The sequence below is a fragment of the Oncorhynchus masou genome, chromosome 8 (genome assembly GCF_036934945.1).
Source record: "Oncorhynchus masou masou isolate Uvic2021 chromosome 8, UVic_Omas_1.1, whole genome shotgun sequence".
Lineage (NCBI taxonomy): Eukaryota > Metazoa > Chordata > Actinopteri > Salmoniformes > Salmonidae > Oncorhynchus > Oncorhynchus masou.
In genome coordinates this window covers 2,129,876-2,147,054 of record NC_088219.1, presented here as the reverse complement: position 1 = coordinate 2,147,054, position 17,179 = coordinate 2,129,876, and the positions used below count along the sequence as shown (strand labels likewise).

The 17,179-nt window shown below is 44.9% G+C and overlaps 1 protein-coding gene across 1 annotated transcript in view; it reads left to right on the top strand.

Annotated features, from left to right (window-relative positions):
- slc46a3 (solute carrier family 46 member 3) overlaps positions 1 to 16,746 on the top strand; it is a 29,445-nt gene extending 12,699 nt beyond the window's left edge. The window contains exons 4-9 of the mRNA XM_064971311.1: positions 2,306 to 2,618; positions 2,877 to 3,538; positions 7,785 to 8,031; positions 10,698 to 10,781; positions 12,243 to 12,399; positions 15,254 to 16,746. Of these exons, the coding sequence (XP_064827383.1) occupies positions 2,306 to 2,618; positions 2,877 to 3,538; positions 7,785 to 8,031; positions 10,698 to 10,781; positions 12,243 to 12,399; positions 15,254 to 15,365 (1,575 nt within the window). The 3' untranslated portion in view covers positions 15,366 to 16,746. The remainder of the gene's footprint in view (positions 1 to 2,305; positions 2,619 to 2,876; positions 3,539 to 7,784; positions 8,032 to 10,697; positions 10,782 to 12,242; positions 12,400 to 15,253) is intronic.
- Positions 16,747 to 17,179: the final 433 nt, after the last annotated feature.

Here is a 17,179-nt window from a genome sequence, read left to right as displayed (position 1 = left end):
GGGCTCTGGTCTAAAGCAGTGCACTATATATAGGGAATAGGGTTCCATAGGGCTCTGGTCTAAAGCAGTGCACTATATATAGGGAATAGGGTGTCATAGGGCTCTGCTCTAAAGTAGTGCACTATATAGGGAATAGAGTGCCATAGGGCTCTGGTCTAAAGTAGGGCACTATATAGGGAATAGGGTTCCATAGGGCTCTGGTCTAAAGTAGGGCACTATATAGGGAATAGGGTTCCATAGGGCTCTGGTCTAAAGTAGGGCACTATGTAGGGAACAGGGTGCCATCGGGCCCTGGTCTAAAGTAGGGCACTATGTAGGGAAGAGGGTGCCATCGGGTCCTGGTCTAAAGTAGGGCACTATGTAGGGAACAGGGTGCCATCGGGCCCTGGTCTAAAGTAGTGCACTATATAGGGAATAGGGTGCCATTGGGCCCTGGTCTAAAGTAGGGCACTATGTAGGGAACAGGGTGCCATCGGGCCCTGGTCTAAAGTAGTGAACTATGTAGGGAATAGGGTGTTTATTTGCTGAAGAAGACTTTAATGCCATAGCTGTTAAGGATCCATCGCTTTTTTTCAAATTTCTCTTAAAATGACCCAAATCGTACTTCCTGTACCTCAGGCCCTGAAGCAAGGATATGCATATTCTTGGTAGCATTTGAAAGGAAACACTTTGAAGTTCGTGGAAATGGGAAATTAATGTCGGAGAATTTAACACATTATATCTGGTAAAAGATAATACAAAGAAAAAAACCAACCGTTCTTTTGTAATTTGTTTGTACCATCAACTTTGAAATGCAAGAGAAATGCCATAATGTATTATTCCAGCCCAGCTGCAATTTAGATTTTGGCCACTAGATGGCATCACTCTCCTCAATCAATAGCACGGTATTCTTTCACTGTAATAGCTACTGTAAATTGTACAGTGCAGTAAGATTAACTAGAATGTAAGCTTTCTGCCAGTATCAGATACGTCTATGTCCTGGGATAGGTTCTCCTACGTTAGCTCAACCGTCCCGTGGAAGGGGCACCGATCCTGAAGAATGTTTATTAAATAGGTTTGAATTTAATTTAATTTAATTTAAATTTAATTTGTTTAACACTCTTTTTCTTTCAATTCAATTCCAGGGTTTTGTTGGGAAACAAAACCTATCTAACATATGTTTACAAAGCAAGTGAAATGTGTTTTTTTTTACAGTAAACATAAATAAACCCTAAAGTTCCAAAATAAAGACATTTCAGATGTTATGTGTAAATAGTTAAAGTGCAAAAGGGAAACTAAATGAACACAAATATTGATTGTATTTACAATGGTGTTTGTTCTTCACTGGTTGCCCTTTTCTTGTGGCAACAGGTTACAGATCTTCCTGCTGTGATGTCACACTGTGGTATTTCACCCTGTAGATATGAAAGTTAATCAAAATTGGATTTGTTTTCGAATTCTTTGTGGATCTGTGTAATCTGAGGGAAATGTGTGTCTCTAATATAGTCATATTTTGGGCAGGAGGCTAAGAAGTGCAGCTCAGTTTCCACCTCATTTTGTGGGCAGTGACCACATAGCCTGTCTTCTCTTGAGAGCCATGTCTGCCTACGGCGGCCTTTCTCAATAGCAAGGCTATGCTCACTGAGTCTGTACATAGTCAAAGCTTTCCTTAATTTTGGGTCAGTCACAGTGGTCAGGTATTCTGCTGCTGTGTACTCTCTGTTTATGTCCAAATAGCATTCTTGTTTGCTCTGTTTTTTTGTTAATTCTTTCCAATGTGTCAAGTAATTATCTTTTTGTTTTCTCATGATTTGGTTGGGTCTAATTGTGTTGCTGTCCTGGGGCTCTGTGGGGTCTGTTTGTGTTTGTGAACAGAGCCCCTGGACCAGCTTGCTTAGGGGACTCTTCTCCAGGTTCATCTCTCTGTAGGTGATGGCTTTGTTATGGAAGGTTTGGGAATCGCTTCCTTGTAGGTGGTTGTAGAATTGAATGGCTCTTTTCTGGATTTTGATAATTAGTGGGTATTGGCCTAATTCTGCTCTACATGCATTATTTGGTGTTTTACGTTGTACACTGAGGATATTTTTTCAGAATTCTGCGTGCAGAGTCTCAATTTGGTGTTTGGCCCATTTTGTGAAGTCTTGGTTGGTGAGCGGACCCCAGACCTCACAACCATAAAGGGAAATGGGCTCTATGACTGATTCAAGTATTAATTGGTCTGTGTGTGTGAGGTTCCTAATTGGTATGTTATCAATGTCTCTCTCCCCCTCTCTTCTTCTGTCTCTCTTTATCCCTTCTCTCTCCTTTTGTCCCCCTCCATCTCTAGGTAGCTCTAGTGCCCCCACTGGTGGGCGAGCTGTTATTTGCTCTGTGCTATGCAACCGTGTCTCACCTCTCCCTCAGCCTGGGTTACCTGCTAGGGGCCTCTTTCCTGGCTGGGGTAATGGGGGGGCCCACTGCTCTACTGGGGGGAAGTTTTGCCTATATAGCTGACCTATGTGAGGAGGAGGGGGTGGAGGGGGGTGGGGTTAAGTATTTGTGTGAGGAAGGGGGTGGGAATATGAATATTGTTGGGATTGGGGCTAGAGATGGGGGGAGTTACCAATGTGAGGGAGGTAGAGGTGGGGGAGGAGATGACTGTAGAGATCGGGGTATGAGTGGGGGGAGTTACCAATGTGAGGGAGGTAGGGGTGGGGGAGGAGATGACTGTAGAGATTGGGGTATGAGTGAGGGGAGTAGAAAGGGAGAACAAAGGAGAGATGGAGAGAGAGACAGAGGGAAAGATGGAGGCAAAGACAGAGAGAGAGATGGAGGCAAAGACAGAGAGAGAGACGGAGAGAGAGACGGAGAGAACAATGGACAGGGAGACAAAGGGAGAGATGGAGGCAGAGACAGAGGGAGAGACAGAGAGAATGATGGACAGGGAGACAGAGGGAGAGACAGAGAGAGCGATGGACAGGGAGACAGAGGGAGAGACAGAGAGAGCGATGGACAGGGAGACAGAGGGAGAGACAGAGAGAGCGATGGACAGGGAGACAGAGGGAGAGACAGAGAGAGCGATGGACAGGGAGACAGAGGGAGAGATGGAGAGAGCGATGGTCAGGGAGACAAAGGGAGAGATGGAGAGAGCGATGGACAGGGAGACAGAGACGGAGGGAGTAGAGCGAGAGACTGGGGTAAGGGTGGGGGTCGTACAGTGCGTATGGCAGCCTTGGAGATGTTGCTAGGTGTGTTGTCAGGGCTAGCCTCTCTGTGTACTGGGTTCTATATTCAGACGGCAGGATTCACCTGGCCGTTCATCACAGCAGCCGTACTACACCTGATCAACCTGGTGTACACAGCGTGGGTACTGCAGGAGACTGTGGAGAGACCCTCACACACAGACTCATCTTCATCACCATCATCATCACCGACACCTTTTGGGGCGGGCTCAGCACGCTTTCTCCAACGAGAAGCCCTGATTGGTCGGTTTCAGGGTGTGTATCTGCTATTCATCGCGTCACCAAGGAGGAGGAAAACTGTCCTGGGACTGATACTGGCGGCCTTTGCTTTCTATACGGTCAGTGTGTGTGTGTGTGTGTGTGTGTGTGTGTGTGTGTGTGTGTGTGTGTGTGTGTGTGTGTGTGTGTGTGTGTGTGTGTGTGTGTGTGTGTGTTGCTAGGTGTGTGTGTTGCTAGGTGTGTGTGTGTGTGTGTGTGTGTGTGTGTGTGTGTGTGTGTGTGTGTGTGTGTGTGTGTGTGTGTGTGTGTGTGTGTGTGTGTGTGTGTTGCTAGGTGTGTGTGTGTGTGTGTGTGTGTGTGTGTGTGTGTGTGTGTGTGTGTGTGTGTGTGTGTGTGTGTGTGTGTGTGTGTGTGTGTGTGTGTGTGTTTAACATTTCACCTTAATGTCCTGACAAGGTAGGAAAACAGGGACTGTTTTAGAAGTCAGAACTTTTTTCAGGTCCTGAATTTGTTCAAATGATATTTTAAGCTTAAAGGTTAGGTTTAGGGTTTTGGGGTTAGGTTAAGGGTTAGGGGTTAAAGATTAGGGGTTAGGGGTTAATGGTTAGGGGTTAAAGGTTAGGGGTTAAAGGTTAGGGGTTAAGGGTTAGGGGTTAAAGGTTAGGGGTTAAGGGTTAGGGGTTAAAGGTTAGGGGTTAATGGTTAGGGGTTAAAGGTTAGGGGTTAAATGTTAGGGGTTAAAGGTTAGGGGTTAAGGGTTAGGGGTTAAAGGTTAGGGGTTAATGGTTAGGGGTTAAGGGTTAGGGGTTAAGGGTTAGGGGTTAAAGGTTAGGGGTTAAGGGTTAGGGGTTAAAGGTTAGGGGAAAATAGGATTTGTAATAGTAAACAATGTTTCACTCCAAAAGGTCCAGAAATGAAAACAAGATGTGTTTTTGTTAGTTGTAAGGTCCCCTGTTCAGAAACCTGCGTGGGTCTGGTACCGACATTTTGGTTATAAATCTGTGGACACCGTAGATCAAAATGATTGAGCGATAGCCCTCGTTCCCAAGGACACAGTAGTATTGTGTGACGTAGGATTTGAAACCTGAAACCACTTGAAGCTGAGATTTAATTCGCTCTTCCGACTGTTTACAGCCATTAATCTACAATAATTCATAGATGTTTTTTTTTTACAAAAACCCTTTGTCATAAATGGACAAGATGAATATGAGATAAAATGTCACGCCCTGACCTTAGTTGTCTCTGTTTTCGTTATTATTTTGGTTTGGTCAGAGTGTGACGAGGGTGGGTATGTTAGTTTTTGTATTGTCTAGGGGTTTTGTATGTCAAGGGGTTTGTAGGTCTAGGTATTGTGTAGGTCTATGGTGGCCTGAATTGGTTCCCAATCAGAGGCAGCTGTTTATCGTTGTCTCTGATTGGGGATCATATTTAGGTAGCCATTTTTCCTTTTTGGTTTCGTGGGTTCTTGTTCTATGTTTAGTTGCCTGTCCGCACTACACATATTAGCTTCACTGTTCGTTTTGATAGTTTGTTCAGTGTTCTAGCTTTTAGTAAAGAAAAATGTTTACTTACCATGCTGAGCCTTGGTCTCCTCAACGACCGTGACATAAAAGCGTTCCTAACGAGTTCAGGAAGCCAAGCCAGAGCAAAGCTATGGGGGGAGTAGACTTTTTTTTATTGAACATTTATTTAACTAGGAAAGTCCGTTAAGAACAAATGATTATTTACAATGACTGCCTACCAAAAGGCCTCATGCAGGGCTGGGATTAACAATAATTAAATCATACAAATTTACAGTGGGGAGAACAAGTATTTGATACACTGACGATTTTGCAGGTTTTCCTACTTACAAAGCATGTAGAGGTCTGTAATTTCTATCATAGGTACACTTCAACTGTGAGAGACGGAATCTAAAACAAAAATCCAGAAAATCACATTGTATGATTTTTAAGTAATTCATTTGCATTTTATTGCATGACATAAGTATTTGATACATCAGAAAAGCAGAACTTAATATTTGGTACAGAAACCTTTGTTTGCAATTACAGAGATCATACGTTTCCTGTAGTTCTTGACCCGGTTTGCACCTACTGATCAGGAGAGAAAATATGCACATTTTCTCAAACACTAAACATAAAAATATATATTTTACAGTTATAAGGAAGGTGAAATATTATAGTTAGTGGTTTTATAATTTGATAATACTATATTTAGAAATCATGTCTTTCAACCCTTATTCATACATTTTTGTTGAATAGGAAATGTATCATATTTCATATTTGAATATTATAATCATATTTGTAATGTGTTCTTGTTCTTGTGTCCTCAAAAGTAACTAATCCTCAACAATTTATTTTAAAAAATTACCAGAAAGGTGAGGTTTTAACCTTTCTTTGAGTATGCAGCATTACTAGATGTTGTTTATGCCCCTTTAATGATAAATAATTACTTTTGGGATTATGTAGATTACATTTTAAATGACATTTAGTTACATTTAACTGGTTAATAGAGTGTGTTAGGTCTGCTCTATACCAAATTAGCATACCCACTGAGTCTCTGCCCTGTTTCACACCTGGTAGTGTGGTGGATGGGACTACCAGCTCTCTGTAAGCTAGAGGGCAACCAGTGGGTCCGTCTCCTCAATACCTTGTTTCTTGTAGGATGACAATTTCTTTGGTAAAGTCTGGGTTCTTGATCTTTTAGGCCAAAGGCAGATAACCTCGGGCCTTGTATATTCCAGGATGAGATAGTTAAAGCTTTGTGTTCCATAGTGTCCAGTGTTGTAATTTGTGTGGTTTAGTTTTGGACCATTAGGTTGAGCAGAGCATGCTGAGCATCTGGTGCATGCCTCTTGGGTTGCAGGATGGGGCTTGGGCGGGTGTATTAGTGGGGTTTGGGCAGTAAGAATCCTTAGTAGTAGAATCATTGGCAGTAAGAATCCTTGGTAGTAGAATCCTTGGTAGTAAGAATCTTGGTTGTAGAATCCTTGGTAGTAAGAATCATTGGTAGTAAGAATCCTTGGTAGTAGAATCCTTGGCAGTAGAATCATTGGTAGTAAGAATCATTGGTAGTAGAATCATTGGTAGTAGAATCCTTGGTAGTAAGAATCTTGGTAGTAGAAGCCTTGGTAGTAGAATCCTTGGTAGTAAGAATCCTTGGTAGTAGAATCCTTGGCAGTAGAATCATTGGTAGTAAGAATCATTGGTAGTAAGAATCATTGGTAGTAGAATCCTTGGTAGTAGAATCATTGGCAGTAGAATCATTGGTAGTAAGAATCATTGGTAGTAAGAATCATTGGTAGTAGAATCCTTGGTAGTAGAATCCTTGGCAGTAGAATCATTGGTAGTAATAATCATTGGTAGTAGAATCCTTGGTAGTAGAATCCTTGGCAGTAGAATCATTGGTAGTAAGAATCATTGGTAGTAAGAATCATTGGTAGTAGAATCCTTGGTAGTAGAATCCTTGGCAGTAGAATCATTGGTAGTAAGAATCATTGGTAGTAAGAATCATTGGTAGTAGAATCCTTGGTAGTAGAATCCTTGGCAGTAGAATCATTGGTAGTAAGAATCATTGGTAGTAGAATCCTTGGTAGTAGAATCCTTGGCAGTAGAATCATTGGTAGTAAGAATCATTGGTAGTAGAATCCTTGGTAGTAGAATCCTTGGCAGTAGAATCCTTGGCAGTAGAATCAATGGTAGTAAGAATCATTGGTAGTAGAATCCTTGGTAGTAAGAATCATTGGTAGTAGAATCCTTGGTAGTAGAATCATTGGTAGTAAGAATCCTTGGTAGTAGAATCATTGGTAGTAAGAATCCTTGGTAGTAAGAATCCTTGGTAGTAGAATCATTGGTAGTAAGAATCCTTGGTAGTAGAATCATTGGTAGTAGAATCCTTGGTAGTAAGAATCATTGGTAGTAGAATCATTGGCAGTAGAATCATTGGTAGTAAGAATCATTGGTAGTAAGAATCATTGGTAGTAGAATCCTTGGTAGTAGAATCCTTGGCAGTAGAATCATTGGTAGTAAGAATCATTGGTAGTAGAATCCTTGGCAGTAGAATCATTGGTAGTATCAAAATCAGATTCCAGGTTTGTAGTGAAGGTTATGTTGTGGAGGTTAGTATCCTATATGTCCTTGTAAAATCAAAATCAATCTTTTTGTGAAAGATTCAGGAGCTCATCTGCTCATGGCCTGCTCCTCTCTCCCTCCTCCTCCCCCATCTTCCTCCCCCTCCCCCCATCTCCTTGTAAGCTATCTAAGCTGATTGTTCATTAGATTTAATTTAGTATTTTTTTCAAACATTGCTTTCAAATAACTAGTAACAGAAAATAAGTCACTGTGTCCACCCTCTCTCTCTCCCCCACAGGTGTCGAAGCTGGGTGGTATGTCCATCTTCATCCTGTATGAGCTGAATGCTCCTCTGTGTTGGAGTGAGGTGTTGGTTGGCTATGGTTCAGCCTTGTCTACACTCATCTACCTGGGGAGCTTTGCAGGGGTGTCCCTGCTGTCGCGCTGTCTTCGGGACGGGTATATAGTACTACTGGGACTGCTGTCTGTCGCTGCAGGACTACTGATGGCTGCCTTCGCCAAGAGCACGCTGCTCATGTTCCTAGGTGAGATGGGGGGGGGGGGGTTAGGGTAAGGGTTATGTTACAGGTTAGGGGTTAACGAAAATGTTACAAAAAAAATATATATATAGAATATATTTATTTTTTTGCATGCATTTTCCAATTAAGAACATTCATCCTCTCTCTCTCTCTCATCACACATACAGAAGTTTCAAAACAATAAAGACATTACAAATGTCATATTATATATATATACAGTGTTTTTACAATGTACAAATGGTAAAGGACACAAGATAAAATAAATAAGCATAGATATGGGTTGTATTTACAATGGTGCGTGTTCTTCACTGGTTGCCCTTTTCTCGTGGCAACAGATCACAAATCTTGCTGCTCTGATGGCACACTGTGGAATTTCACCCATGGGAGTTTTTCAAAATTGGATTTGTTTTCGAATTCTTTGTGGATCTGTCTCTCTCTCTGTCTCTCTCTCTCTCTTTCTTGTCTCTCTCTCTCTCTCTCTCTCTGTCTCTCTCTGTCTCTCTCTGTCTCTCTCTTTGTCTCTCCCCCTTTACATTTACATTTAAGTCATTTAGCAGACGCTCTTATCCAGAGCGACTTACAAATTGGTGAATTCACCTTCTGACATCCAGTGGAACAGCCACTTTACAATAGTGCATCTAAATCATTTAAGGGGGGTGAGAAGGATTACTTATCCTATCCTAGGTATTCCTTGAAGAGGTGGGGTTTCAGGTGTCTCCGGAAGGTGGTGATTGACTCCGCTGTCCTGGCGTTGTGAGGGAGTTTGTTCCACCATTGGGGGGCCAGAGCAGCGAACAGTTTTGACTGGGCTGAGCGGGAACTGTACTTCCTCAGTGGTAGGGAGGCGAGCAGGCCAGAGGTGGATGAACGCAGTGCCCTTGTTTGGGTGTAGGGCCTGATCAGAGCCTGGAGGTACTGCGGTGCCGTTCCCCTCACAGCTCCGTAGGCAAGCACCATGGTCTTGTAACGGATGCGAGCTTCAACTGGAAGCCAGTGGAGAGAGCGGAGGAGCGGGGTGACGTGAGAGAACTTGGGAAGGTTGAACACCAGACGGGCTGCGGCGTTCTGGATGAGTTGTAGGGGTTTAATGGCACAGGCAGGGAGCCCAGCCAACAGCGAGTTGCAGTAATCCAGACGGGAGATGACAAGTGCCTGGATTAGGACCTGCGCCGCTTCCTGTGTGAGGCAGGGTCGTACTCTGCGGATGTTGTAGAGCATGAACCTACAGGAACGGGCCACCGCCATGATGTTGGTTGAGAACGACAGGGTGTTGTCCAGGATCACGCCAAGGTTCTTAGCGCTCTGGGAGGAGGACACAATGGAGTTGTCAACCGTGATGGCGAGATCATGGAACGGGCAGTCCTTCCCCGGGAGGAAGAGCAGCTCCGTCTTGCCGAGGTTCAGCTTGAGGTGGTGATCCGTCATCCACACTGATATGTCTGCCAGACATGCAGAGATGCGATTCGCCACCTGGTCATCAGAAGGGGGAAAGGAGAAGATTAATTGTGTGTCATCTGCATAGCAATGATAGGAGAGACCATGTGAGGTTATGACAGAGCCAAGTGACTTGGTGTATAGCGAGAATAGGAGAGGGCCTAGAACAGAGCCCTGGGGGACACCAGTGGTGAGAGCGCGTGGCGAGGAGACAGATTCTCGCCACGCCACCTGGTAGGAGCGACCTGTCAGGTAGGACGCAATCCAAGCGTGGGCCGCGCCGGAGATGCCCAACTCGGAGAGGGTGGAGAGGAGGATCTGATGGTTCACAGTATCGAAGGCAGCCGATAGGTCTAGAAGGATGAGAGCAGAGGGAGAGAGTTAGCTTTAGCAGTGCGGAGCGCCTCCGTGATACAGAGAAGAGCAGTCTCAGTTGAATGACTAGTCTTGAAACCTGACTGATTTGGATCAAGAAGGTCATTCTGAGAGAGATAGCGGGAGAGCTGGCCAAGGACGGCACGTTCAAGAGTTTTGGAGAGAAAAGAAAGAAGGGATACTGGTCTGTAGTTGTTGACATCGGAGGGATCGAGTGTAGGTTTTTTCAGAAGGGGTGCAACTCTCGCTCTCTTGAAGACGGAAGGGACGTAGCCAGCGGTCAGGGATGAGTTGATGAGCGAGGTGAGGTAAGGGAGAAGGTCTCCGGAAATGGTCTGGAGAAGAGGAGGGGATAGGGTCAAGCGGGCAGGTTGTTGGGCGGCCGGCCGTCACAAGAAGCGAGATTCCATCTGGAGAGAGAGGGGAGAAAGAGGTCAGAGCACAGGGTAGGGCAGTGTGAGCAGAACCAGCGGTGTCTTTTGACTTAGCAAACGAGGATCGGATGTCGTCGACCTTCTTTTCAAAATGGTTGACGAAGTCATCTGCAGAGAGAGAGGAGAGGGGGGGAGGGGGAGGAGGATTCAGGAGGGAGGAGAAGGTGGCAAAGAGCTTCCTAAGGTTAAAGGCAGATGCTTGGAATTTAGAGTGGTAGAAAGTGGCTTTAGCAGCAGAGACAGAAGAGGAAAATGTAGAGAGGAGGGAGTGAAAGGATGCCAGGTCCGCAGGGAGGCGAGTTTTCCTCCATTTCCGCTCGGCTGCCCGGAGCTCTGCTGCCCGGAGCTCTTTATTTGCATGGGAAACATGTCTATATATTGTGTTGTAACAATGTGCAAGTAGTTGAAGTATGTGTGCGTGTTCCTTAGTGCGGCTGCCTCTCCTTCTCTCCATCATGCCTGCTCCTGTTCTGAGGTCCATGATGTCCAAGATAGTACTCCGCTCTGAACAAGGTAAGACACTATGCTAAGCTAGGCTACATAACATTGTTACACTATGCTATGCTAGGCTATATTACACTTCATTACACTATGCTATGCTAGGCTATATTACACTTCGTTACACTATGCTATGCTAGGCTAAATTACACTGTGCTAGGCTAGGCTAGGCTACATAACATTATGTTACACTATGCTATATTACACTATGCTAGGCTATATTGCACCTCGTTGCACTATGCTATGCTAGGCTAAATTACACTATGCTAGGCTAGGCTATATTACACATCGTTACACTATGCTTGGCTGAGCTAGGCTACATAACATTATGTTACACTATGCTATGCTAGGCTAAATTACATTTACATTAAGTAACTTGTCCAGAGCGACGTACCAGTTAGTGCGTTGATTCTAAGGAAGCTAAGAGAGATAACTGCAGATGATGTCACAGGCAGCATTTGTTCTCCTCCAAATCAGCAAACGTCCATGATAAAGACTCTGGCAGTAGTATGGCATTTATTGACCCTTTATTTAACGAGACAAATTGGTTAAGAACAAATTCAGATTTACAATGACAGCCTAGGAACAGTGAGTTAACTGCCTTGTTCAGGTGCATAATGACAGATTCTTACCTTTCGGTTACCAACCAGCTCTAACCACTAACCACTATCTGTTACCTGCCGCCCCAGTAACAGAAAACAACTCAGAATAACCATCATCAAATCACATCTAATTGTATTGGTCACATGGTTAGCAGATGTTAATGCGAGGTACAGCGACATGCTTGTAAACTCCAGAACTGTGTGTGTGTGGTCTGTGTCTGTGTGTGTGTGTGTGTGTGTGTGTGTGTGTGTGTGTGTGTGTGTGTGTGTGTGTGTGTGTGTGTGTGTGTGTGTGTGTGTGTGTGTCTGTGTCTGTGTGTCTGTGTCTGTGTGTCTGTGTGTCTGTGTCTGTGTCTGTGTCTGTGTGTGTGTGTGTGTGTGTGTGTGTGTGTGTGTGTGTGTGTGTGTGTCTGTGTCTGTGTGTCTGTGTCTGTGTCTGTGTGTGTGTGTGTGTGTGTGTGTGTGTCTGTGTCTGTGTGTCTGTGTCTGTGTCTGTGTCTGTGTCTGTGTGTGTGTGTGTGTGTGTGTGGTGTGTGTGTGTGTGTGTGTGTGTGTGTCTGTGTCTGTGTGTCTGTGTCTGTGTGTCTGTGTCTGTGTCTGTGTGTGTGTGTGTGGTGTGTGTGTGTCTGTGTGTTTGTGTGTGTGTGCGTGCGTGCGTGTGTGTGTGTGTGTCTGTGTGTGTGTGTGTGTGTGTCTGTGTGTGTGCGTGCGCATGCGTGCGTGTCTGTGTGTCTGTGTCTGTGTCTGTATGTGTGTGTGTCTGTGTCTGTGTGTCTGTGTCTGTGTCTGTGTCTGTGTGTGTGCGTGTGTGCGTGTGCGTGTGTGCGTGCGTGCGTGTGTGTGTGCGTGTGTGTGTGTCCTCTCCTCTCGCCAGGTGCAGTGTTTGCCTGTGTTGCGTTCGTGGAGATGCTGAGTATAGGTGTTGGGATCACCGTGTTCAGCAGCACCTACGCCTCCACTGTCTCCTGGTTCCCTGGATTCAGCTTCCTGCTGGCCTCAGCCATCGCACTCATACCGGCTGTTCTGATTGGGTGAGTCAGTCAACACAACCATTCTGATTGGCTAACTCAGTCAACACAACCATTCTGATTGGCCAAGTTGGAAAACACAACCATTCTGAGTGGGTGGGTCAGTCAACATAACCATTCTTAGTGGCCAAGTCAGAAAACATAACCATTCTTATTGGGTGTGTCAGTCAACATAACCATTCTGGTTGGCTAAGTCAGTCAACGCAGCCATTCTGATTGGATTCATCAGTCAACACAATAATTCTGACTGGATGGGTCAGTCACCAAAACCATTCTGATTGGGTGAGTTAATACAACCAAATCGTATAGATAAAAGCCGGGATCAAAATAAATCAAAGTCAAATCAAATTGTATTGGTTGGTACACATATTGAACAGGTGTAGCGAAATGCTTGTGTTTCTAGCTCCAACAGTGCAGTAGTATCTAACTAAATGCTTGTGTTTCTAGCTCCAACAGTGCAGTAGTATCTAACTAAATGCTTGTGTTTCTAGCTCCAACAGTGCAGTAATATCTAACTAAATGCTTGTGTTTCTAGATCCAACAGTGCAGTAGTATCTAACTAAATGCTTGTGTTTCTAGCTCCAACAGTGCAGTAATATCTAACTAAATGCTTGTGTTTCTAGATCCAACAGTGCAGTAGTATCTAACTAAATGCTTGTGTTTCTAGCTCCAACAGTGCAGTAATAGCTAACAATATAAAATAATACACGTGAATCCAAAAAATGTAAAGAAAGAAGTTAAGAAATATAGAAAAATTAGAATGAGCAATGTCAGAGTCCGAAATATAAATGAATCCCTTAGAGTCGATGTCCCCCACGGAAATATAATTAACATAGTTAAAAGATCTTCGTACAAATCCGTCAGTTAATGCTAGAGATAGTCAGTTAATGCTAGAGATAGTCAGTTAATGCTGGAGATAGTTAGTTAATGCTGGAGATAGTCAGTTAATGCTAGAGATAGTCAGTTAATGCTAGAGATAGTCAGTTAATGCTAGAGATAGTCAGTTAATGCTAGAGATAGTCAGTTAATGCTAGAGATAGTCAGTTAATGCTAGAGATAGTCAGTTAATGCTAGAGATAGTCAGTTAATGCTAGAGATAGTCAGTTAATGCTAGAGATAGTCAGTTAATGCTAGAGATAGTCAGTTAATGCTAGAGATAGTCAGTTAATGCTAGAGATAGTCAGTTAATGCTAGAGATAGTCAGTTAATGCTAGAGATAGTCAGTTAATGCCAGAGATAGTCAGTTAATGCCAGAGATAGTCAGTTAATGCTAGAGATAGTCAGTTAATGCTAGAGATAGTCAGTTAATGCTAGAGATAGTCAGTTAATGCTAGAGATAGTCAGTTCATGCTAGAGATAGTTAGTTCATGCTAGAGATAGTCAGTTCATGCTAGAGATAGTAAGTTAATGCTAGAGATAGTCAGTTCATGCTAGAGATATCTACTGCGTCCGCCGATATCCCACTTCTGGTCCCTAAAATCAGTCTTCTCACCAAATCGCCTGTAGCGTCTTAACGGTTTGGCCTATCATTATGAGCCCTCTATGGAAAGATGACACTCTCACGAACACGACGGCGTTCTCCGTTTTGCTCTACGTGACCAGTGTTCCATTATTAAAGGGACCAGTGTTCCATTATTAAAGGGACCAGTGTTCCATTATTAAAGGGACCGGTGTTCCATTATTAAAGGGACCGGTGTTCCATTATTAAAGTGACCGGTGTTCCATTATTAAAGGGACCAGTGTTCCATTATTAAAGGGACCAGTGTTCCATTATTAAAGTGACCAGTGTTCCATTATTAAAGGGACCAGTGTTCCATGATTAAAGGGACCAGTGTTCCATTATTAAAGGGACCAGTGTTCCATTATTAAAGTGACCAGTGTTCCATTATTAAAGTGACCAGTGTTCCATTATTAAAGTGACCAGTGTTCCATTATTAAAGGGACCAGTGTTCCATGATTAAAGTGACCAGTGTTCCATTATTAAAGGGACCAGTGTTCCATTATTAAAGTGACCAGTGTTCCATTATTAAAGTGACCAGTGTTCCATTATTAAAGGGACCAGTGTTCCATTATTAAAGGGACCAGTGTTCCATTATTAAAGTGACCAGTGTTCCATTATTAAAGTGACCAGTGTTCCATTATTAAAGGGACCAGTGTTCCATTATTAAAGTGACCAGTGTTCCATCATTAAAGGGACCAGTGTTCCATGTCTATGTGCATAGGGCGGCAGCCTCTAAGGTTCAGGGTAGAGAAGCGGGTGGTAGCCGGCTAGTGACAGTGACTAAGGTTCAGGGCAGGGTACTGAGTGGAGGCTGGCTAGTGGTGACTATTTAACAGTCCGATGGCCTGAAGATAGAAGCTGTTTTTCAGTCTCTTCTTCCAGCTTTCAGGCACCTGTACGGTCTCCTCCTTCTAGATGGTAGCGGGGTGAACAGGCTGTGGCTCGGGTGGCTGAGGTCCTCTCCAGGGTTGTAGTATATTGTGATAGAGCTCTCTCTCTCCAGGGTGTCTGTCTGTCTGTCTGTCTGTCTGTCTCCAGGGTAGAAATGTGTCTGTATGTCTGTCTGTCTCCAGGGTGGTAATGTGTCTGTCTGTCTGTCTCCAGGGTAGTAATGTGTCTGTCTGTCTGTCTCCAGGGTAGTAATGTGTCTGTCTGTCTGCCTCCAGGGTGGTAATGAGTCTGTCTGTCTGTCTCCAGGGTGGTAATGAGTCTGTCTGTCTGTCTCCAGGGTGGTAATGTGTCCCTGTCTGTCTGTCTGTCTGTTTGTCTTTCTGTCTGTCTGTCTGTCTCCAGGGTGGTAATGTGTCTGTCTGTCTGTCTGTCTGTTTGTCTTTCTGTCTGTCTGTCTGTCTCCAGGGTGGTAATGTGTCTGCGTCTGGACAAGGATGAAGAGGCCAGTCGACTAACAGCTGATGATGATGAGGAGGAGACAGAGAGCTGTGGACAGTCACTACAGCTACCACACTGAGCTACCACACTGAGCTACCACACTGTGGGAGCTACCACACTCTGTGAGCTACCACACTCTGTGAGCTACCACACTGAGCTACCACACTGAGCTACCACACTCTGTGAGCTACCACACTGAGCTACCACACTGAGCTACCACACTGAGCTACCGCACTGTGCTACCACACTGTGTGAGCTACCACACTGTGTGAGCTACCACACTCTGTGAGCTACCACACTGAGCTACCACACTGAGCTACCACACTGAGCTACCACACTGAGCTACCACACTGTGGGAGCTACCACACTGTGGGAGCTACCACACTGAGCTACCACACTGTGTGAGCTACCACACTGTGTGAGCTACCACACTCTGTGAGCTACCACACTGAGCAACCACACTGAGCTACCACACTGAGCTACCACACTGTGGGAGCTACCACACTGAGCTACCACACTGAGCTACCACACTGAGCTACCACACTAAGCTACCACACTGTGGGAGCTACCACACTCTGTGAGCTACCACACTGAGCTACCACACTGAGCTACCACACTGTGCTACCACACTGTGTGAGCTACCACACTGAGCTACCACACTGTGTGAGCTACCACACTCTGTGAGCTACCACACTGAGCTACCACACTGAGCTACCACACTGAGCTACCACACTGTGGGAGCTACCACACTCTGTGAGCTACCACACTCTGTGAGCTACCACAATCTGTGAGCTACCACACTGTGCGAGCTACCACACTGAGTGATTTACCATGCTGTGTGAGCAACCACACTGAGCGAGCTACCACACTGAGCGAGCTACCACACTGTGTGAGCTACCACACTGTGCGAGCTACCACACTGTGCGAGCAACCACACTGTGTGAGCTACCACACTGTGTGAGCTACCACACTGAGCTACCACACTGAGTGATTTACCACACTGAGCTACCACACTGAGTTACCACACTCTGTGAGCTACCACACTGTGTGAGTAACCACGCTGTGTGAGCTACCACACTGAGCTACCACACTGAGCGAGCTACCACACTGTGTGAGCTACCACACTGTGTGAGTCACACTGAGCTACCACTCTGAGTGATTTACCACACTGTGTGAGCTACCACACTGTGTGAGTCACACTGAGCTACCACTCTGAGTGATTTACCACTCTGAGTGATTTACCACACTGAGCTACCAGACTGAGCTACCACTCTGAGTGATTTACCACACTGAGCTACCACACTGAGTGATTTACCACACTGAGCTACCACACTGAGTGATTTACCACTTTGAGTGATTTACCACTCTAAGCTACCACACTGAGCTACCACTCTGAGTGATTTACCACACTGAGTGATTTACCACTCTGAGCTACCACACTGAGTGATTTACCACACTGAGCTACCACACTGAGTGATTTACCACACTGAGCTACCACACTGAGTGATTTACCACACTGAGCTACCACACTGAGTGATTTACCACACTGAGCTACCACACTGAGTGATTTACCACACTGAGTGAGCTACCACACTGAGCTACCACACTGAGCTACCACTCTGAATGATTTACCACACTGAGCTACCACACTGAGTGATTTACCACTCTGAGCTACCACACTGAGCTACCACACTGAGTGATTTACCACACTGAGCTACCACACTGAGTGATTTACCACACTGAGCTACCACACTGAGTGATTTACCACACTGAGCTACCACACTGAGTGATTTACCACACTGAGTGAGCTACCACACTGAGCTACCACACTGAGCTACCACTCTGAATGATTTACCACACTGAGCTACCACACTGAGTGATTTACCACTCTGA